The following is a 24,656-nucleotide window of genomic DNA, read 5'->3' as shown; positions in this document are numbered from 1 at the left end:
AGGTCTCAAGGTTGGCAAGTATGCATTATGTTGTCATGAGGAACTGGCAACCAGAACAAGCACCAGTGTGAGATCACAGCATTGTCCATTTTTGGAGCGTCTTAACAAATGCATTGGCTCCACCTACTAACGCGGAACTGTACATAAACAGCTGCTTGGTTCACACTTGGGGCAAATAAGAACATCTGTCAGCATCAGATGACCAGTATGTTTGCCAGAGGATATTATCCTAATTGACATAAGATTTTTTTTAGTTTTTACTACTCAAGCTATTAATATTTTAATTAAACACACACAAACACATCTGTGGTTTTCCTCTGCTACACCGGGAGGCTGGACGGAATGGTTGAATGAGTTTTAAAGTACAGTTCATTAAGAATCCTTCATCAATAAATACTAGCATCTTTTATTTTGCATGTTAAAACAGACACAATCATTTTGAAGTTGTTTGTACATAAGGGACACCAACAGGCAACCTGACATTTATTTTTTAGTTTTCTAACATTATGTTAATGTATTGAATGCTGAATGTAATAAGAATTGACTCCCGTGTCTGCAATAAATATCACAACAAATCCACTTTTAAATATGGTTTAAGTGCTATACTAATATTTATTTTCACACTGTACAAACACAACATAATGACATATTTGCATACCAAAACTAGTACCGGTAGTAGTATGAAAGAAGGGTTAATGTTACTGCACCCTGCTATGTAAATTACGAGTTGGGACTACGCTCAGAAAGAAGCTGAGCGGGACTATTTCATTCCAAAGCCTGCTAAGATGCACTCAAAACGATTCAATCCTCATTCTGGATTATATTTATTTGCAAATTTTATAAACTTGCAACAAAACAAAAATAAATTAAAATATCCGAACATCTGTGTGGAATTGTCATCTTCTCCCGGTGTGTGCATGGGTTTTCGCTGGGTACTCAGGCTTCCTCCAGCATTGCAAAAACATGCATACTATCTCAATTGGAGAAACTTAACTGTCCACAGGTGTGAGTACCTGTCTCTCCACATGTGCATTGTTAGGCTGGCGACCAGTCCGGGGTGTACCCCACTTGCCAGAAGTCAGCTTGGATGGTCTCTCGCTCAGCTGTGACCTTAATGATGACACGCGTTACAGAAAATAGATGGATGTTATTTACAATGATGGTTGGATAATTTCGAGTGCAAATGTATTTCCACACACCAAGCCATGAACCAAACATGACAGGAAATGTTTTTTTCCCAAAACTCTCTCACGCATGGCTGCTTTATTTCCAATTTGCGGTCATCATATTTCAGGCTAAAGCCATGCGCTGAGGTTCCTCTAGGTTATCACGAAACCTGTCAAGAAATCGTGAGGCCAGTTCGTCATCCACAAGCCGCCCGTCGCTAGACAAGGTAACAGTCATCAGCTGTTGGGTACGCAGGGTCTGGTTATCCTCACAGAGGCGTAATTCTTCCCTGGAAGTCCCGACCGCCAGGATGCACGCCTGTGGTGGGTTGATCACAGCGCTGAAGCCACTGATGCCAAACATCCCAAGATTGGATATACTAAGGGAGAAAGAGTTGCATGTGGATAAATAGCACCAGAACAACAAGACAAAATTATATAGACATGGCATAATAGAAGGGACAAAATGAATCCCGTAAAGTAGACATGTATAGATGTGGAGTTCCATCTATATATTTTCACTGTTTATGATATACGCAGCAGCTCACCAGTCAATATAGCAGCACAATCTAGTCAGCTCTCTCTGGTCACGGCACTGCTGAAAATAGTTAATCTTCCATTATAGTCCTGGTCGATTAATGAGTGTTGTCAAATAAACATATTTTAAGGTGCTAAAGAAACCCTTTTAGCTACATTCAGTCATGATCACATGACACAGCACTTATAATAACAATATCGCTAATATATTGGTAATATTCAAATCACAAGATGTAAATGGACAATTTTAATAATTTGGCAATTTTTGGATGTTTTTTTAAAAGGCTTTATGGGCACAATAGTGTACTCCCATCAGCTAAATTGTTAGCCACCTCGTACTTGCCGTACTTAACGACTTAGAATGCATTACAACAATTAAAACATGTGTGTTTGTCTTACATAGGGATTGTGAATGATAGGCACAATTTTAAAAAGTGCAGTTCACCTTTAAGCTGTTTGAATCTTGGAATCTGTAGTCATTCAAAATAACTCCAAAAATACTTTGTGTTGATCAACAATTTGCCTTCTTAGCTTTTCAGAGTTATCTGGACTTTTCCATCACTTTTCCTGGTCGAGTAATGAGTGTTGTCAAATGAACATATTTTAAGGTGCTAAAGAGACACTTTTAACTACATTCAGTCAAGATCAAATCTTGGCTTTGTCAAGATAAAAGTCATTCTGGAACCTTCAGCATTACTTACTATTAGATTTTAGTGACTATTAGTCTACAAGTTAAAAACACGTTCTAGCATGATACAATTTAAAACACTGTTTAAAAACAAAGCACTGAAGAAGTACGAGGAGGAAAGAGAGTGATGACCTCAGCACAGAGCGATGAGAGAGAGGTGTATGGTCAGAGAGTGTTTGGGCCTGTGTGTGTGTGTGTGTGTGTGTGTGTGTGTGTCTCATCTTGTCTCATAGTAACAGTGGTACTATCGTATTGTTAGTGTACAGGAGTTTTTCTTGTTTTTGTTTATATAGTATTGTTTTTGTATTATATTGTTTATATTAAATGTGAAATGAGTGAGAAGGGTTGGGATATTATAAGCATTTGCTTCATCCAACCCCTTTTCAAGCCTTGCATGACTATCTCTGCCAAAATGTAAAAAAAAAATAAAAAAAATAGTTTTGTTGTGTGCATGTTTGAAATAAATATTTCAATAAATAAAAAATATTGAGCCTGTATGCAGAATTCTGACTTGATGCAATTCAAAGTTACACCAAAATAAATTCCAAACTGTATACCCAATGCTTTTTAAAATCTTTGAAGATGTATGCTGTATAATCCTTCCACCCTTGAAAAAAATGGTTCAAATAAATCTGGACCAAAATTCAAGCCAAAGTTTGTATGTCATTTTCTGACTTAAATTGTATATCTATCTATCTTTATCTTTGTCTCTACATTTTGAAAAACGTATTATATTGATATTTACGGTTTTCTGCCTTGCAGACATACACATGCACATAACATATGCAATGCATGCATGAAAAATAAAACAATCTACCGGTAAGTATGAATAACATACAGTGTTCACCAGTGAATCATATTGTGAAAATATAGTGTACATAATGATCAGGGATGCTTGCACGGGTGCTGAATTAATTGCTCCTGGCTGACAGAGAACCCCCATCTACGTCCAAACAACAACATTAATTCTAATGACTCAAACATTTTCAGCAATTGATAGCAACTGATGTGATGGCCTATGTAGACCAAGAACTCACTCATACACAATCAAGAATGCATAACCCATCCATCCATCCATTTTCTACCGCTTGTCCCTTTTAGGGTCGCTGGAGCCTATCTCAGCTACAATTGGGCGGAAGGCGGTGTACACCCTGGAGAAGTCGCCACCTCATCACAGGGCCAACACAGATAGACAGACCAAATTCACACACTAGGGCCAATTTAGTGTTGCCAATCAACCTATCCCCAGGTGCATGTCTTTGGGGGTGGGAGGAAGCCGCAGTACCCGGAGGGAACCCATACAGTCACAGGGAGAACATGCAAACACAGAAAGATGAACTCAGGACTACTCAGGACCTTCCAATTGTGAGGCAGGTGCACTAACCCCTCTTCCACCGTGCTGCCCAGAATACATAACATGATGACTAAATAATGCATGAAAGTAGACTGACATTTAGTATTATTTTATCACACATTTTCTTTTTCTTTGTTTTACCTGAATGAGCCGCCCTGGTACTCCTCGGGTAGAAGTTTTCCATCTCTAGCCTTTTGGGCCAATGCCTGTCACAGATTTGAAATCATTAAATCCTCATCCTAAAATATTTTAATCAAAGTGGCTATCACACATACTGTATGTATAAAATGTAAAACACAAACAAAAAACTAAGGACCTAAATATAATTTAAAAGCTCAGATACAGAATGGCTATATGTTGCTTCTGTTATATGACCACACCACATCAATGTATATTAAAAAATGTCGAAATAAATGACAAGACCTAGAAGGGAACATGAGGAATCTGGCAAACAAAACTAACAAATATTGTCGTCATGGGTTTTTGTGGCACAGCGTGACTGTTTGTAGTAACATCAGAGAAAACAAAAGGAATAAAGTTTGGCCATGGGATTGTTTTAGTAAAACAATGTGTACAAGCAATCATGTTTTGTTAGGAATATTTTATGATGTTTCTTTTCAAATGCATGTGTTTTTTGTTTTTTTTTACCTAAAACTGCACAAGGGATGAACCGGTTAGTATAATGATAAACAACGGTAGAAGTTCCAAAAGTTAGTGATACGTTTTAAAATTGTCAGGATCGTAAAACTTGTTGTAATTGTTACCATACTTTGAAAAACTCGCTGAGGTACTGCTCATTTCCAAGAGAAGCAGCTAGCACACTAATCACGAGCTATCTTAAATGTTAACATTAATACAAGACACATTGCTGTGTGAGCAACTGGGCTATTCAACATAGCACATTTAACCTACAGTTTTGCTCTCTTTTAAGACAGTCCATACACAGAGGTATTAACACCAGGAAGTTAACTGACGTGACGTCACAAAAGTCAGGAAGTGAAGCAAGCAACTGCCATTTTGCCTTTACAGATAATTAAAAAAAACACTCCAAAACCTTTACAAATCAAAACAAAAGAGGATCAACATATTTGAAGACTCAAATAACAAAAATATGGCTCGTAAGAAGCCAGAAGAGTATTAAATGTTTCCTTTGCCACGGAAAGTATATTTTGTGTCTGTTGTTTACTCAATGAAACATATTTAGTGTTTAGTGTATTCAGTGTGTGTTTAAGTACTTTGTGAGACCATTCAACCATACAGTGATAACATTGATAACCAACCTTAACCATGAGACAAACATTTCATACCATTACATCCCTAAACTGAAAATACTACAGGGACCCCTGATATCAAAAAATAAATTATACCGTATTTTCCGGACTATAAGTCGCGTTTTTTCTGTAGTTTGGCCGGGGGTGAGACTTGGCCGAACTATAAAAAAAAAATGTAAAAAAAAATATATATATATTTTTTTGGTTTGGCCGGGTCTCACCCACCCGCTGGACTGTGGAGAAGACTGCGACTTATAGTCCGAAAAATACGGCACATGTGTTTGTATACAGAATGTAACACAAAAACAAGAAATGTGTTCACAGACGACCATACTGAATCCTCCAGTTCTTGCAGTCCAAATATTATATACTGTATTAAAAAATTCCATCCCTCTATTTTCTACCACTTGTGCCTTTGGCATGTCTACCATAATAGTTGTTCAGGAAAACTGATTTGATTTCTTCTTATGTCCTGACTGGCCACAACTTTATGACATCCTGCAAAATGTTATATTGTTTTAGAAGTTCTGCCTGTACAAAAGATACACATTTTGATCAACAGTGTTCGAGAGGTATTCCGTTAATATACCAATATGTTTATTATTGCGATTCTACTTTACAGTGGTATATAGAGCCTTACTAAATCACACTCTGGGCTGTTTCTAATATTTTTCAATAGAACGTATTTAAATGAGGTAACCAAAATATATAAACAACTAAAATAAACATTAGGATGTGCGGCAGTTGATTTAAAAGAAATAATACTGTTAAATTCAAGTAAAGAATAAGAAACATTGCTACAAAACACACTCTTTTAGTCTACCTCTGCCAATCACTAATATAAGACTATGTTTTATAGAGCTATTAAAGAAGACGGGAAAAGCATAACAACAGACAGATGTCTTGGTCGCATACAATGAAGTATAATGGCAGAGATTTGTTACAGGTCCCTTGGTGTAATATGTATTTTCGAGTTGTGTTTGTACTTTAAAGACTTTTTTGTTGAAATTACCTTGTGTGCGCACATGCAAGCCAGCATGCAGATATTATACAGATTGGACTATAATCAATACCCAAATAAAACAGCATTTCATGAATACATCAAATCCCCTACTTAGTTAACACCACTTTGTTTTTAATTATGACTTACGAAGCAAATTATTGTGGGACTTCTGCGTTCTTAAACTGCTCCAAGTACCAAACACTATTGCGACTAATTTGCATGCTATTGAATGTAGTCAGCTATCATGATTCTGCCATAGAGCCTTCTTCAAATGCTCGTGAATATTTTATTTGACCATAAGTTGTTTATACCGTATTTCCTTGAATAGCCGCCGGGGCGCTAATTAATTTAAAACCTCCTCTCACTCCTGCGCTTGTTCAAGGCATGCAGTAAAAGTAAGCAGGCGCTAATTACTTAAAAACCTCTTCTCACCCCTGCGCTTACCAATGGCATGCAGTAAAAGATTGAGTGTGATAAAAAAAAAATAATAACAAATTATTTTGAGGCCGCGGCCCGTTGGTTGGGGACCACTGCTCTACAGCATGTCATCGCGCCCACCTTTACATCATGCTATCTGCGTGCCAATAGGACACATGCTTTTCACTGCTTCTCATACGAAATTGCAATGAATACTTAGTCAACAGCCATACCGTTTACACTAATGGTTGTGATATAAACAACTTTAAAACTCTTAGTAATATGCGCCACACTCTGTGAACTCTAACCAAACAAGAATAACAAACACATTTCTGGAGAACATTGGCTCTGTAACATGTTATAAACGCAACATAAGAATTACCCAGAATTCCAATGCATCCATGGCTCTTGGCTATATTATACACGCGCCCCCAACCCACACACGAAGAGAGGGGGTTTGGTGCTAGCGGGGTGTATAATATAGCCAAGAGTCATGTATGCACAGCATTCTGGGTAATTCTTATGTTGCGTTCATAATGTGTTACAGAGCCAATGTTCTCCAGAAATGTGTTTGTTATTCTTATTTGGTTAGGGTTCACAGAGTGTGGCGCATATTAGTTAAATGTTAAAATTGTTTTATATCACAACCATTAGTGTGATCTGTATGGCTGTGGAACAAGACCCCTGGTTTACGAACAGTGAAAGCAAAAATAAAACTCCTCCGCAAAATTGAAAATGACGTCACCCATGATGTCACGAATTCTGACCGGGCGGTAAAAGTAAGCATGTGCTTATTAATTTGGGGAGTGAGTTTTATCTGGCAGTAATTCAAGGCAGGCGCATATTACATGTATTCAAGGAAATACGGTATATGTTATTATTTAGCAAGTATTGCATATTTACACATGGAACCAGATGGAACTAGGACAAAGAAGCGATCGCTACAAAGTTGCTGTCTATCTGAAGCAAACACTGGGACAGCCTCTAAAATAATAATAGCGAACTGATTATCTACACATCTGAATGGAGAATCGGAAATGCAAAGTTTAACTGCACATGGTCAGATATCATACTGGTAAGAAAACCCAGAGGCCGTCAAGATGAATACAACTGCACAATAGGCCAGATGTACGCATTTTTAGATATGAAGAGCCACTAAAACGACCTGTTGGTGTTTGCACAATAAATTCATGCTTTAATCCTCACTCTTAAAGATGTCTACCTTTGCATTCGCTGAGATCTCCTGAACTCCTTTGATTGCAGCATCTCGGATGATGGGGGTAATGAGTCCTTTGTCGGTTGCCACAGCAATTGAAATGTGAATAGAATCAAGTGCCAGGGGTCCATCGCCTGACCAGTTCACGTTCACTTCTGGTAGCTCCTAGTTATTACACACCAAAAAAATATACATATATTAACACAGTGTCACAACAATTAGAGTATTTTAAACAATACTTACTTTAAGAGTAACTGCAGCTGCCTTGATAATGAAATCATTAACAGAAACTTTGACATTTTCTGAAAAGACAAATAGACAACAAACTGTGAGTCATTTTGGTGCGTCACAAAGATAGCCAGACAGCTGGTAATGGGCTGTCTAAGCTGCATAAGTTCAACTCAGTCTTTTGTCAAAAAGACAACTAAAACACAAACGTGACGTAAACTCTTGATAATCTCCTCGACACACACGATACCACAAGGCCAGAATTTGGTCTACATCTACTGTCTCTTTATTCTGGTGTCCATTAGTGTAACAGCAGACTGTTATGAGTGCTGCTATTGTGAGCCGCATGATGACTGGACTAAGCGTGAAATTGTGAGATCCTGAACAAAGACTGTCTGTGAAAACAACCGGAGAGCGAATCCCTCAGTACATACAAACCTTAGTAATCGGTCTGAAAGGGCCATCCAATTTCTTCATTGACAGGAAGGGGCGAAATAGAGATAGCTTACTTGTTTGGCAAAACGTAAATATTTCTTTTTTTAATTTGTCAGTACAGATCACTGCTCAATTTCTAAAACAGTACAATGGCAGTACATGTTCTAGTTTTGTTGGAAATACAACTGTGACAAATCTTTACTGGTTTGAAGTTATCAATGTTTATGAATAATGGGCTTCATTTATTCACCAGCTGTTTTAAAATGTCTTCCAGCACGTCTACAGGATTTGTATGAAAGTTCTGGTAGGGACCAATGTTTTCTAATTTAGGCATTACTTAGTGAAACCAAAACGATCTTGGCCCTGCACTCTACAGCATATACCTGCTGCCGCTAGGTGACATCATACGCAAATTCGGTGTTAGCTTTCACTGTTATGCTGATGACACCGAACTCTACATGCCCCTAAAGCTGACCAACACGCCGGATTGTAGTCGGCTGGAGACGTGTCTTAATGAAATTAAACAATGGATGTCCGCTAACTTTTTGCAACTCAACGCCAAAAAAAACGGAAATGCTGATTATCGGTCCTGCTAGACACCGACCTCTATTTAATAATAGAACTTTAACATTTGACAACCAAACAATTAAACAAGGCGACTCGGTAAAGAATCTGGGTATTATCTTCGACCCAACTCTCTCCTTTGAGCCACACATTAAAAGCGTTACTAAAACGGCCTTCTTTCATCTCCGTAATATCGCTAAAATTCGCTCGATTCTGTCCACTAAAGACGCTGAGATCATTATCCATGCGTTTGTTACATCTCGTCTCGATTACTGTAACGTATTATTTTCGGGTCTCCCCATGTCTAGTATTAAAAGACTACAGTTGGTACAAAATGCGGCTGCTAGACTTTTGACAAGAACAAGAAAGTTTGATCACATTACGCCTATACTGGCTCACCTGCACTGGCTTCCTGTGCACTTAAGATGTGACTTTGAGGTTTTACTACTTACGTATAAAATACTACACGGTCTAGCTCCATCCTATCTTGCTGATTGTATTGTACCATATGTCCTGGCAAGAAATCTGCGTTCAAAGGACTCCGACTTATTAGTGATTCCCAAAGCCCAAAAAAAGTCTGCGGGCTATAGAGCGTTTTCATTTCGGGCTCCAGTACTCTGGAATGCCCTCCAGGTAACAGTTCGAAATGCCACCTCAGTAGAAGCATTTAAGTCTGACCTTAAAACTCATTTGTATACTCTAGCCTTTATATAGACTCCATTTTTAGACCAGTTGATCTGCCGTTTCTTTTCTTTTTCTCCTATGTCCCACTCTCCCTTGTAGAGGGGGTCCGGTCCGATCCGATGGCCATGGATGACGTACTGGCTGTCCAGAGTCGGGACCCAGGATGGACCGCTCGTCCAGAGTCGGGACCCAGGATGGACCGCTTGCCAGTGTATCGGCTTGGGGACATCCCTGCGCTGCTGATCCGCCTCCGCTTGGGATGGTTTCCTGCTGGCTCCGCTGTGAACGGGACTATCGCTGCTGTGTTGGATCCGCTTTGGACTGGACTCTCGCGGCTGTGTTGGATCCATTATGGATTGAACTTTCACAGTATCATGTTAGACCCGCTCGACATCCATTGCTTTCGTCCTCTCCAAGGTTCTCATAGTCATCATTGTCACCGACGTCCCACTGGGTGTGAGTTTTCCTTGCCCTTATGTCGGCCTACCGAGGATGACGTAGTGGTTTGTGTTTCGGTTTGTGCAGCCCTTTGAGACACTAGTGATTTAGGGCTATATAAGTAAACATTGATTGATTGAAGGAAGTATTTCGATGATGTGGATCACAATAGATGCAGTTAGTCCCCAGTTTATGACGTTCCGTGGTTATGAATGTGTCACTATATATGAATTAAAAAATATATTTAGATCCATAAACATGAGTTTTCTTATGTACTAGTTACAGTGCGAGCAACGGAAGAAAACAGCGAGTTCATCGCGTGAGGGCAGAGAAACACACGGTTTTCTTCCGCCACCACTGCTACGGCACTCTGAGGAAGGATAACCTTGTTTTATTGGTAAACTTTTGTTTCTTTTGTTCTTCTGGTGGCAATATCATAAATTAAAAGTGTTGGGTTTACTGCCTGTATTTCTGTTCACTGTCTGCTGCTGTGCATCTACTTTATGACTTTAAAGGATTTACTATTTGATTTAGGGCGGCATAGCTCGGTTGGTAGAGTGGCCGTGTCAGCAACTTGAGGGTTGCAGGTTCGATTCCCGCTTGTGCCATCCTAGTTACCGCCGTTGTGTCCTTGGGCAAGACACTTTACCCACCTGCTCCCAGTGCCACCCACACTGGTTTAAATGTAACTTAGATATTGGGTGTCACTATGTAAAGCGCTTTGAGTCACTTGAGAAAAGCGCTATGTAAATATAATTCACTTCACTTCACATTTGTACCTACTTGTTTTGGAGTATTCCAAAACTGTGTTTGTGACATCGGTGAGAAAGAAAAACTTCTTTGTGGTTTTTTTAGGAAAGGTTCCACGTATTAAGAATATAAATACTGTACAACACTGCCACACTTTTTTGCTGTCAGTAATTTATGTTTGAATTGATCTCTAGTCCCATGATGATTTTTGAATAATAATATTTTTGGTTATCTTGAGAGCATCATTCGCCACGCAAAAGTGCGTAAACTATTTCCATGCTCCTAAACCAATATTAAAAATGATCTTTTATCCAGAGATTTGCCAGAACCAACAGCATATCCAACATTTATTTGCCTGTGCTTTTCTAACAGATCCTGTGTGTAATCGGTGTGCATTTACACAGCAACATGCCTTTGCAGAGTTAATTAGATTCATGATAATGTCAACACCATCATCTGGAGTGACATATTAGATACTAACAGAGACAATTGCAACATAATATAGCGGAAGAAGTGAGTCTCGAGTGATAAACTTCATTGCATTTTTGGAAAGACTTTACAAAATTAATGTCTAAATAGCTGGTAACACAAGTCATGACCAAGATAACCGTTTTACTTACAGACTTGCATGTTGGTGTACAATATTGGTTTGAGGCTGCATGAGTGATTCCCGGCACTTTGGGACTACAGTTCATTGAGGGTAACATGGATTTAAATATTTATTGTGACTTTCTGGAACGAACCATGATACGCTTTTCAGAAACTGAACCACATGGTAGTTTTCCAAGCTGACGGTGAAGGTAGCAGCCCAGAATGTCTCCTTGGCTTGGACATGTGGACTCGTGTAGCCAACTGTTTAGACACTGTGGGTAAAGGTCTTTCTATAGGACAGCTAATCAACGCTACTATCTAAGATGTACACAGACTACTCCAAGTTATATGCAACTTTCATTTATGTACTCCTGGTTCTAAGAATACATCACAACATTGTGAAGGTAAACCTCACATGGCTGTATCCCAAAGTTTTGTTCAACAAATGCAAACCTTCAAAAATAATTAATAGCAGTTGTTCAACTTTGATATTTAAGGAAGTATTTATTATTTATTTATTATAGGGACGGCATGGCGCAGTGGGAGAGTGGCCGTGCGCAACCCGAGGGTCCCTGGTTCAATTCCCACCTAGTACCAACCTCGTCACGTCCGTTGTGTCCTGAGCAAGACACTTCACCCTTGCTCCTGATGGGTGCTGGTTAGCGCCTTGCATGGCAGCTCCCTCCATCAATCAATCATCAATCAATCAATGTTTACTTATATAGCCCTAAATCACTAGTGTCTCAAAGGGCTGCACAAACCACCACGACATCCTCGGTAGGCCCACATAAGGGCAAGGAAAACTCACACCCAGTGGGACATCGGTGACAATAATGACCCAGTGGGACGTCGGTGACAATGATGACTATGAGAACCTTGGAGAGGAGGAAAGCAATGGATGTTGAGCGGGTCTAACATGATACTGTGAAAGTTCAATCCACAATGGATACAACACAGTCGCGAGAGTCCAGTCCAAAGCGGATCCAACACAGCAGCGAGAGTCCCGTTCACAGCGGAGCCAGCAGGAAACCATCCCAAGCGGAGGCGGATCAGCAGCGCAGAGATGTCCCCAGCCGATACACAGGCAAGCAGTACATGGCCACCGGATCGGACCGGACCCCCTCCACAAGGGAGAGTGGGACATAGAAGAAAAAGAAAAGAAACGGCAGATCAACTGGTCTAAAAAGGGAGTCTATTTAAAGGCTAGAGTATACAAATAAGTTTTAAGGTGAGACTTAAATGCTTCTACTGAGGTGGCATCTCGAACTGTTACCGGGAGGGCATTCCAGAGTACTGGAGCCCGAACGGAAAACGCTCTATAGCCCGCAGACTTTTTTTGGGCTTTGGGAATCACTAATAAGCCGGAGTCCTTTGAACGCAGATTTCTTGCCGGGACATATGATACCTTGAAGGTAGGAAAGCGCTATACAAGTACAACCCATTTATTAAAAAGTTGACGGTAAGTTGTGTTTATTGTGTGCACTGCAAAATGCAGCACAATTAGATCAATAACTTGTGGTGTGCTTTGACTCATAAGCCTGGCTTCCCGTACAGAGATTAAGCCCAAATTCGAGGCTATTTCAAATTTTATACCAGAATTTATTAAAATGGTTTTCTCTACATAAAACATACCCAGACTTGTCCTAGTCTTGAGTTAAATAATCTAAATTCATGAAGGGAGACTAGAGCAAAAGTCAGGTCTAACTCAAGACTTAAATTATGATTGTCCCGATGGAGGTTTAACTTCAGAGTAAAGGTTGTATGCATCACGGTACATGTTGAATAAGGTCCAAAATTGTGCTTTACATAATTAAGGCGTTCCTCAAGGCATCCCTTTAAGTCCTCAAATTTTAGGCATTTACATTTACTTTTCATAATATGATTTATTTAACTATTGTGTTGCTGTAACTTATTCACTTTGGATGCAGTCAGTAATCATTTGTTCGACTTATTTATACTAGTAGTGATCCTCAAAGTTTTCTTTAATCATTTGGGCAATAGCTATTGTGGTATTTTTGCAGCAGATTCTTAAAACCACTTAGAGGGCTGCCATAAGAGATAATCCTGGACTAACTTTTCGCAGAAAGTTTTTAAAAATAGCAAAGCGCTTCCGTACCTCTTCACGAAAAAACGGACCAAACCATCAAGGATGTTGGTTCTACGGAATATAAACAAGAGGACTAATAGTGAAGGAAGAAGTTTGGCCTACATGCAGTCCTTAGTTTTCTGGAAATTTGGGCCCCAAACATTTTTTTTTTAACATCTCTGATCTAAATTGATCTCCATGAAAAAAGAGACCCTAATCGGCATTAATCTGGTTTGTTTGTAATTGTTGGGAATAATTGAATTGATAAACGTGGACCTCGACTTAAACAAGTTGAAAAACTTATTGGGGTGTTACCATTTAGTGGTCAATTGTACAGAATATGGACTGAACTGTGCAATCTACTAATAAAAGTATCAATCAATCAATCAAAGTGTACTTAGTAAGATAATTGAGCAGATATGTACCAATGTTTCTATCAATGTTATATACTGCACTCGCCAAATGAGCAGTCATGTGGAAAATATTAAATTCTCATCTTCAAATAAAATGTTGAAAATTCAGTAAAATTTGAACATAATGAGCATGAACAAGTGTCGTTCCTGCTTAAGCGTACACACAAACGTATTGTTTACCTTTGGCTAAGTCTTTACGTAGCGCCATGACAGCTGCCATGTTACAGTCAACAGAGGCATAAGCATGGGGGATGGTGGTTTTCGACTGAGTTAGTCGTTGAGCAATCACGCGGCGGACATTTGAGGCTGGGAGCTCTGTGAAAGTGCCCTGAGGAGAATAAAAGAGTGAAAAGAGTGTTTTCTGTAAGTCAACAGGTAAATCAGCAGACAGAAACACGAATGATGTGCAATGTAATTCAAATCAATCATAAACTTGGACCAGGTTGACCAAAACTGTACAAGCTTGTTACAGTTAATTGGTTGTAGGTAAGAATTACTCAAAACCACCAGATATTAAATGGTCATTTTTTTTTACAGAAAAAAAAATCTTATGATGTGAAAAAAATAACACAACATTGTTCTAAATAACATTAAAATCAGGAAACCAAGTTAAAATCCCATGGCAAATTGATTTCCAGAGTACAAATACTGGACCACAAAATGATTAAACCAGAACTAATCAATTAACTGAATGACTTTTGACAATGTATAATTAAAATGATGTGCATACATGTTTTATTCATTAGCGAGAGCCAGAAAGTGAACGAGGGCGACAGTGACCTTTGGCCTTTAAGTGGTAGGTGTGTGTATATATTCTGTGTTAGACAATAGAAAACCAACCGGTGCTCCAGGTTTCCCTGGTACAGATAGAGGTGGTATGTTGGGCCTGCTGCTTGGTGGTGGAGGAACAGCTGCTGGTCTCTGAGCAGGACTCGGGACAGGTGGAGCAGTCAGGATGGGCATTTTTTTTGCCTCAGGAGACATCTTCATAAGATTTAATGCATCCCTGTTGTAACAAAATAGAAAAAGATGGGAAACTCTGGTTATGCACAAATAAAGTAATTATTATTATTGTTGGCTTTTATGAGCTGCAAAGCACATTGCTATCTATGCGCCGCAAAAAAAAAAAATGATGTCTGCGTTAGCGCTCATTGTAACAATATCACTCATATTTGGTCAATTATCAGTTTCCGACATGTAAATGGAATATTGCTGGCAGTTTCTGGATGTTTGCAGAGGGTATAATGAGCGCTATAGAGGGCCCTAGCTCTGTTGACACAAGTGTTAGCTATTTATTTACGATAAATTAAATAAAGCCAAGCATCTGTGTTCTTGTCGTACATAAGGATTGTAAATGATAAACAGAAAAAGCTTTCCAAGTTTTGCGTTTGTCCAGTATTACTCATCTGATTATTTGGTCGGAGTGTGGAATGTTACTACAGTGACATAGAATCTACAGAAATTGCTATATGATATTTGAAGCGCAATATTAAAAATAGCCGACTGAATTTGTGGCATTTTGTGATGTTTAGACAGTATTTCTACACACATTGCGGATTGTAAATACAATGTGCAAAGGTTTAATGAATACAATTAAACACAATCATATAAAGTCAACTTGTTTTTCTCACTCTACTGGTACTAGTCAGCAATTGTCTTATAAGAAGATGCACTCCATACTAGGTGGTGGTAACCATTGCAAACTATTATACAGCTGCTCCTGGGGTAGACGGACTGTGCCAACCGTGGAAAAAAAAAAGTCTGGACACGCCACTGAGGAGATGTGGTCTGTTCCTTTTCTTCCATGAATATTTGACTCAGTGAAAGATAGCCATCTATGATGACTGTAACCATGCAAGACTGCTGTGAGAATGAGTAACACTACAACCATTAGTACTTATTTATTCGGATTAAGTACAATCTATTTCTTGTCAGATTGCAGATTTTACTCATTTCAAACTGTTGCACAAATAAGTGAGAGAAAGGTGACGAAGAAATATTGTTAAGTCAAGCATTGGTGAGTTTTTAAATAAAAAAAGGTAAACACAAGTATGACCATTTTTGTATCTAGTGCACCTGTGTGTAAAATGTCAGTTTCAATCCTGTGCACTTGGCCAAATGTACAAACATGCATCCAATCTTCTGTCTTGACCAGCTGCCTCTGACCTAACCATGCTGTCAGTCCTTGGCCTTTTTTCCCCTCCCTTGTTCCTGCATCCTTACATTTCCTGCAGCACACAATCTCCTTGCTTCCGTACTGATGGACGTTTTTGTTTGTAAAGGCATTGTGGAAACATGGAAGTCCCCCCTTGGAAAAATAGGTAAACAATATTTTACCTTTAAAAAATAGCAAAACACTGACACGCATTTGTCCAGACAGTTGAAGAAAAGAGTGTGTATGAAAAACTCTCTGATGGTAAGTAGAATATTAAAAGGGAAAAAAGGGAACATTACGACACTTCTGGAAAACTGTAAACACTTAAGGTTGCGTGTAATATTTTTGCAACCTCTATATAAGGAAAGTTTCCCTGGCTTACAATAAGTTGAGGAATGGATCTCAGCAATAACATCCTTCCTTAAAGGCAGTCCTTCACAGATAGTGTGGCTGGCCTGTGTGACCTCGGGGAACATGCTTTTTTTGCCGTACGAGAATAGGATGAAGCATATTCCTTCACTGTAACCACGGTGGGAGATGAGGAAAGACCAGTGTGTTGGTTCCTTTAATGTTAATAAGCTGACATTGTTATGCAGGGATATAGTTCTAACCAATTTATTTCCAAAAACTTTTACTACTTATAGTCACGGTGAAGAAAGGGGGTTGCAAAATATTTTCCTTCTTCCTGAGGGGCGCAACAGAAAATATTTGAGAATGCATTGCTAAACCGGTTAATTAATTTGTGAAATTCACATTTGCTATTTGCAACAATTGACTGTGATAGTTTGAAAACATGTAAGTATCATTGTTTTGTAAAAGAAACAAGTATACAATATACATTTGTGTGCTTAAAAGTTTTCTATGCTTATCCATTGGTGACCCATATCAAATAATTGCAGAACATGCAAAAAAAACAAAAACGGAGCATGTGCATAATAAAGTTAAACAATAGCTTACCAGTACAGTAAAAAAAAAAAAAACTACTCAATTACTCAAGTGGGTTACATCTTGCTTAACATATATATGTCCATATAATGGACATGCATTACAATTATTGACAACTATTTTCCTATTATATTTGTATCTTCAATCTTTCATTGTGGTGAAGATTTGCTTAAACATGGGTTAATTGTAGTTTGATTTAGCTTGAACTGACCCTTTGGGCTAGGGCCCACAGACTGGGTGTTAAGGGGATATAAGAATGATATACTTCTGTAAAATATGAGTAGAGGTGACACTAAACATCCTGTGTGAGTCAGGTTATTGTGGACATCAGAGACAACAGCGCTGACTTCCTTTAACTTCACTTACCTTGCTTTGCAATGCGCAAAGGGTTATGAGAGAATAAATATAAGATAGCGAGTAGAAAAATCATAGTAAACTGAGCCTTTTGGAAAAATAAAGTCTGACTTGCTTGTGTATTCACACTGCGGTAACGAGCTGTAACAGAGTTCATTAACATTTTGAGTGACAATGGGCTGTTGTTCATGCACAATATAGTAATTGAGCATCTGATTACCGATGGCAGGTTTGGATTTATGTTTTAGATATTCCTGGGTGACTTGTCGGATATGGAATAAAATACTGACAGGTAGGACAGTATAGGATTAGACCCAAGCAGGAATCTGCTTTGTATAATCCTATCGTTTCCTTGTTTAAGAGTTTATGCATTGGAGCCTTTAGCTGTATTTTACCATGGGTGTATTATTTTGGTAGCTGTGTGTAAATACCCACCACAAATTTGTAAACAAAAGGCCTATTCCTCTCATATATTGATGACAAATCTGTCTAAGTCTGTGTTAATGAGCAATACTCCCTTGCCAAATTAATCCATCCACCTGTAATGCATATGAAGATGCTGCTTAGACATCATTATTGCACAAGTGTGCTTTAGGCAGGCCATGACAAGAGGCCACTCCAAATTGTGGAGTTTTGTTACAGCACAATGCCACAGATGTAAGAATAGAAATGCTGTGAATTGAATGTCTATAAATGACTGTCTCAGAAAGTTTTCTATATAATCTCATGGCACATCCAACCAGCCTTACAACCACATGTAACAAAACCAGACCAGGACCTCCATATTTAACATCTGCACCTCCAAGGTCGTCTGAGACAACCCTGTCCGGACAGCTGCTCGGTTTCTATCACAATAATGTCTACACAAACTGTCAGAAAATGTTTCGGTAGTGCTCTGGATGTTTGTCGTCCTAATCCGGGGTTTAAACCTGATTATAGTTCGCTGTCATACCCAAATTGATTGGGCAAATGCCACATTTGATGGCGCCTGGTACTTTGGAGAGATGTTCTCTTCACCAATTAAACCCGTTTTTACTGTTCAGAGCATATAGCAGACTGTGTGTATGGTGTAGTGTGTGCGATGTGGTTTGCTGATGTCAACAATGTTTTAAGTGGCCAATTGTAGTAGTGGGGTAATGGTATAGTATGGAAAGCAAGAACAGGTACATTTTACTGATGGCTGAAATGTTTGATCCAGATATTATGCTGCTAATTCCGATACAATCATCCATGACCGAGATTGGCTAAGAAAACTTAAAAATATATATATTTATGGTGAGTGTGATTGACATTGTAAGAGAATCAACACTAAATTCAAACTACTTCCTTAAATCATTAATTTCAGAGAATTGTAATACAACGATCTACTACTCATTTTGAATTATTGGGGTTCGCCCTAAAAGTCTAAAAGTCCCCCTGTGTCCAGGGACCTATTCCCAGAATGTGTAAAAATTTACAAAAGCAACAAAAAAATGGTTATGTGAAAGTAAAAAAAAAAAAAAAAATTTTAATTATAAAAAAAAATAATAATAATAAAAAATAAATATATATATATATATATATATTGCGCTCTACCACGGTATCGAGCACTATTCTCTGGATAATCCAATCAAGACATACATATATACATATATATATATATATACATATATATATATATATATATATATGTATATATATATATATATATACACATATACACACAGTGTGTGAATACCTACTGTCACACACTCACTACGTTTCCATGCATTAAATTAGTCAGATTTCCCAAGTAGTTACAGTATTTTTTTGTATTTTGACACTTACATGTGGTTTGTCCCATCTCCCGTACACTGGGGGGGGGGGGGGGGGGGGGGGGGGGGGGGGGGGGGGGGGGTGTTGCTTTTTTGTGCGTGAGGCACATATGTCAATTTTTTAGTTTCGGTTTCGATTCCTGCTGTTAAGGCACATTATGTGGTCAAATACATGCAAAAAACAGATAACTATTTTAGAGATTGCTTCTACTTCTTGGTAGCTCTACACCATCTCTCCAGGCCAGGTGTTTCTGTTGTATGCAGTTACTCCTGTTTTATGGAATAAATTGTTAAATTTCAGTTCTAGTCACCTCTCATCTTTTAAGAAAATAATCTGAACTAAGTATTTGAGAATAATTCAATTACTCCTTAGTGATTAGTCCTCTTGGTCCAGTGGGAGTGGCCAATTTTGGATCAATGCCATGGGTATCCAGGATGTGTCTTGCTGCCGGGCTAAGCCGTAACCTGGAAAACAAATACATATTTCTTATAGCATTTTATATTCTATTTATATTCCACTTTTATTTTAAGCCTATTACAGAGATTTGCAATCTGATAAATGCTTACCTGTAGATAGAAAACATATCTATAATAGCGCAGCAGAGGTATTTTTCCTCGCTTGCAACCGTAATAAGGTAATGCCAAATTTACAACTCTGGATCTGTCAACAGGCTCAGCCCAAAATGTTTGCATAACAAATATACTCATTTGTTCTGGTGTAAGTCCTTCTCTAAAGGTATCTATTGTGTAAACAGGAGTAGACAGTAATTTTGAAAAATCAGCATTTTTGTTCTGGACACACAAGGTGTTTTCAACATGACAATTGTTATTCTGGTATGGAGAACATCGAAGTCTTGTAATTACAATGGGCATGTCATACAATAACAAGTCTTCACACAATGATTTGACTGTATTTAGTCAAACCAAAAATTAAGGTTGCACAGCTTTGGCTAATATAAAAACAATAATACAGTGTTAATCAAAATATAAACACCAGTTAGAAAAAATTGACATTTTGGCTTTGGCTCATTAAGGCTTTAGTCTGAAACTGTTCATCAGCTGACAGACAGCATATTGGAGTTAAATTGCTATCAATGAATTGCCTGCTCAAAATGTTTTTTCTCTTTTTATCTGGATACTTTATATTTCTGTTTCTCTATAATATATCAGCATATATTATAAAGCATAATTATAAAACAATATGTTATATTTTATACTGCAACTATGGTATATTTTTTGTCTATTTTATACCTGCATCATCCTTCCCATCCTTACCCTTTCCATCCGTTGTAACTGAGCTACTGTGTTGGACAATTTCCCCTGTGGATCAATAAAGTTTGTCTAAGTGTTTCTCCAATCGCTTTTTTTATTTAATTTGTGTGCCATTTTGACGCTTTACCTAAAATCTCCATAGGGTGAAATGTTGCAAAATGCACATTCTTACAATTTTTCAACCAGTCTTAAAATACCAGTAGAGTGGGAAAACAAGTTGTCTCTATATTGAAGCTATTATCATACATAACAGATTTAAGACATTAAAATACTTTCAAAGTTTGTGAATTAACAGATAAAAAAATATCAATCTCACAGAGACTCCCGAGCCATTTAGAGAGTTAATCAGTAAGCCAGTTACATGATCCGTGACGTACAACTAGAAACCACAGATCCCTTCTCCATTAATCACAATGCTAATCAACAAGACTTTGTGAAAACCAACAACGATTACTTTTGGAAAAATTATGATTCAGTACCTTATAATTTTGAGACCGAACAGAAAGGGGATGAGCAATACATTTTAGAAGGCAAGTGCTAAACCGATACAGCTTTATTGTTACACTAAAGCATCAGTAGCATTGCTAGGTGCTAAACAAACAAACTAACCATAATAAAAAATTATGAAACAAACACTTTCATAGTTCCACTGTTGCTGCGATGCCTAAAAAAAGTTGTAGTAACTTCCGTTTTTTTCAACATCTCAGATGATATGAAAGTCGACCAGCCTCTTGGTCCATGGCCACATTTTTTTCTAAAAGGTAAAAGATGCATTTAGTGTTCTCGTGAGACGTGTAAAAACGCCCTAGTTCTCTTCTAGGACAAGCAAGCTGCTCGTAACTACTGGCCTATGCCCATGGTCACCGCCACGTTCCCCGGGATCGACAATTTGGTCAGGAAGGTCGAAGTGAAGACTACAGACCAAGGAACCCCAAAAACATTTTTGAGACCAGTAACAGAAGTTGTTTTACTCCTGCCCAAAGACTAGAGTTATTTGGTGATCTTAGTGGCCTCACATAGGCCAGGCGGGGAGTGTGTTGTCCTGAAGTCAACTGTTAATATTATTTACGTAATTACATGATAATATTTTTGTATTACTTGATAATATTTTGTATTAGTAACTGCAATGCTTTAATTTGGAGTTAAAGTGGTTTACATTTATTGTACGCTATAAAAGGAAAACAGCAGTTAGATGATGTCACTTCCGCTAAATTACTTCCTGTTGTTTGACTTCCGGTATTTGTTCCAAAGCTAGAGATACATGTTGTGGTCTTCTGTAGTACTTTCTGTTGCCATCCTACACAAAGCGGCGAAGAAGCAAAGCCTTTTTCACCATCTTGTCAATGAAGAGAACGTCGTTGTAAGCTTGACCATTTACTTTTGACAATTCCTTCATAGACAAGATGGTGAAAAAGACATTGCTTCTTCGCCGCTCTGTGTAGGATGGCAACAGAAAGTACTACAGAAGACCACAACATGTATCTCTAGCTTTTGAACAAATACCGGAAGTCAAACAACAGGAAGTAATTTAGCGGAAGGGACATCATCTAACTGCTGTTTGCCTTTTATAGCGTACAATAAATATAAATAACTTTAACTCCAAATTAAAGCATTGCAGTTACTAATACAAAATATTATCATGTAATTACGTGAATAATATTAACAGTTGACTTCAGGACAACACAATGCATGAATTATAACCTATAATTAACTTTTAGCAAGTTTGAGACAAAGCAGAAGCAGCCGCCGGCTTAGTGTAACAACAATAGCAGCGTAAACTAACATTAGGTCACTAACAATAGGTTGGCAATTATAACAACAACATTGCTCATAGTTGGTTGATTTTTAGGTCACAACATGTAAATGGACTATTTGTGGCAGTTTCTGGATGTTTTAGAGCGGATATAATGGGTGAAATGGAGGACCCTTGATCTGTTGACTCAGTTGTTAGCTATTTGTTTACAATTTCGAATGAATTAAAAAAGCCAAATATGTGTTTTTGTCTTACATAAGGATTGTGAATAATAAGCAGCACATCTCTTTACAATTTTTTTGTATTTCCAGTATGACTGATCTGATAATATGGTCAGAAGCGTTTCTACAGTGACGTAGAATCTAAAAATTGCCAAAGATATTCGGAGTTGAATATTCCAAACAGCCGACTGAATTTGTGGCATTTTGTGATGTTTAGAATGTATTTTCACATTCTTTGTAGATTGTACATACAATTGGATCTGGTATAATAGATAGAATGAAACAAAATTAAGTATATAAAGTCAACTTGTTTTTCCACTTGCTGGTACTTCAAAATTTTGATTGGGAGTGTGTGTATATACACAGTTTCCCCATATAAAATTACCCCACAAATATGAAGTTTTTACTTTTGTTTTGACTGCTGGAGTACATTAGTCATGATGGATAAAACAAGAAATTACAAGTACAAGAAAGGACTTGTAGATATCATAAGGCAACACTTACGGTCCTGAGGTGACTGTTTTTGGTGGCGAAGGAAAGGCAGGGGGCACAACAGTTTCAGATGGAGCTGCAGATGGAGTAATTACAGCATCTGGTGAAGGAATCTCAACTTGTTTCCAGTCTTGTCCTTCCTCCACCATAACGGCAATGAGAGTTCCCAGGCGCACGTTGCGGCTTCCCTCCTCTATCTGCAATGATGGTGAGAAAAGTCATTTTCAATTAAAGGGGAAAAACATTGGCAAAAAATTATCATCACAAATATGAATAAAATAAAGACTAATATAATTAACACATTGTTTTATAGCTTACTGACCACCTGGCCAAAACATACTATGTTCTTGTGTAGTAAAATGAATGAGTTTTTATGCTTGCTGTCACCACTGATCAAGATCCACTGTGTGCCTTTTATTAGTCTCTCCACGGTCTACTGGACGTTTTCAATTGATCAATAGTTGTCATTCTAACTTAAAGGCCATGTCTAATTCAGTGGCTGCTGCACTTCATTTGCTTTCAAAATGTCTTAGTTGAGTGTTGTTGCCAGTCAACACAGCAGGTGATTTGCAAAGTGGTTTAAAATTTGGACTGTGATTTGGCATTATCAGGTAGGCTACAAACTCGTTATACTTGCAGAGTATTCAGACCACACAAGGATGTAAAAGTTAATGTATTCATATTTCCATATTTTTGGTGCTGAGTCTTACTGAATTTCTATGGGGTACGCTTTAAAACTTTATTACGTCATGCAATTACTCAGTTATTAATAAATACATTCAGTCACAAAAGGCAAAGCTTATTCCAGGCATGATATTTTCTAGAAGATCCAAACATGCAGAGCACCACCACAAGTGTGCATTACAAAAGCAACAAAAGGCCAGGTGTGGAAGTGCGCTAAACACTCCACATAAGTAGCAGCAGCCAAGTAACAATAACCCGTCAAGTCTGCGACACAGAAACGCCACAGAGGCAAACAGAAACACTGAACTGCTGGAGTAATATTTTCCACCTTTCAACAGAATAGCACACTTTAGAATTGAGATACACACATAATAAGCTCACCCTGTTTAGTGAGCTATGTACCCACTGTAACACACATCTCACTTAATGGTGTTATGAAGTAACGGCGTAAGGGGTTAGTAGGGGAGAATGTGTGCGTGCTCTGCACACACGTCAAGTTAACTTTCAGTTTTGATTCCTGCCAGCTACTTTGTGGGCCTCGTCTCGTGTACAAGTAAATAGTGATTTTAAATTGTGTTTATTTAATTGTATTGTCCGACCAGTAAGCACACAGACAAATACAGCGTGAGAAAGATCACATTGTATATTTATGGACATATTACGAGTACTTTTCGAGGAAACTGCCAAATTCGACAGAACGCAGGCAGTTCAATCTCCCGACAAGACAAAAGCTATTTCCAACCACTGTCACTGTGAGGCGAGTCATCACCGCGGCATGTTGAGTCACAAATGCCACCTGCCCACCGATGCAGAGACCAACTCCACGCAGAGCATGCTATATATAGATATAGCAGAAGTTGGCACATTCTGTAAATAATAAATAAAACAGAATACAATAATTTGCAAATCCTTTTCAACCAACCCTCAATTGAATACACTGCAAAGACAATATACTTAACGTTCGAACTGGTAAACTTTTGTTATTTTTTGCAAATATTAGTGGCAAAAAAGACTGAGAATGTTGAGGAATGCTCATTAAACACTTATTTGAAACATCCCACAGGTGAACAGGCTAAATGGGAACAAGTGGGTGCCATGACTGGGTGTACAAGATGCTTCCATGAAATGCTCAGTCATCAACAAAAA

The 24,656-nt window shown here is 38.2% G+C and overlaps 1 protein-coding gene across 1 annotated transcript in view; it reads right to left on the bottom strand.

Annotated features, from left to right (window-relative positions):
* Window positions 1–386: 386 nt before the first annotated feature.
* Window positions 387–24,656, bottom strand: part of LOC133563443 (pyruvate dehydrogenase protein X component, mitochondrial-like) — a 41,737-nt gene continuing 17,467 nt past the window's right edge. The window contains exons 5-12 of the mRNA XM_061917569.1: window positions 22,839–23,023; window positions 19,455–19,553; window positions 14,682–14,847; window positions 14,022–14,169; window positions 7,896–7,954; window positions 7,659–7,817; window positions 3,887–3,951; window positions 387–1,546 (exon numbers count right to left, since the gene is read on the bottom strand). Coding sequence (XP_061773553.1) covers window positions 1,291–1,546; window positions 3,887–3,951; window positions 7,659–7,817; window positions 7,896–7,954; window positions 14,022–14,169; window positions 14,682–14,847; window positions 19,455–19,553; window positions 22,839–23,023 — 1,137 coding nt within the window. The 3' untranslated portion in view covers window positions 387–1,290. The remainder of the gene's footprint in view (window positions 1,547–3,886; window positions 3,952–7,658; window positions 7,818–7,895; window positions 7,955–14,021; window positions 14,170–14,681; window positions 14,848–19,454; window positions 19,554–22,838; window positions 23,024–24,656) is intronic.

Source organism: Nerophis ophidion, linkage group LG12, assembly GCF_033978795.1.
Source record: "Nerophis ophidion isolate RoL-2023_Sa linkage group LG12, RoL_Noph_v1.0, whole genome shotgun sequence".
NCBI lineage: Eukaryota > Metazoa > Chordata > Actinopteri > Syngnathiformes > Syngnathidae > Nerophis > Nerophis ophidion.
Note: the sequence above shows the minus strand (reverse complement) of the source record. Positions and strands in the feature narration are given on the sequence as shown.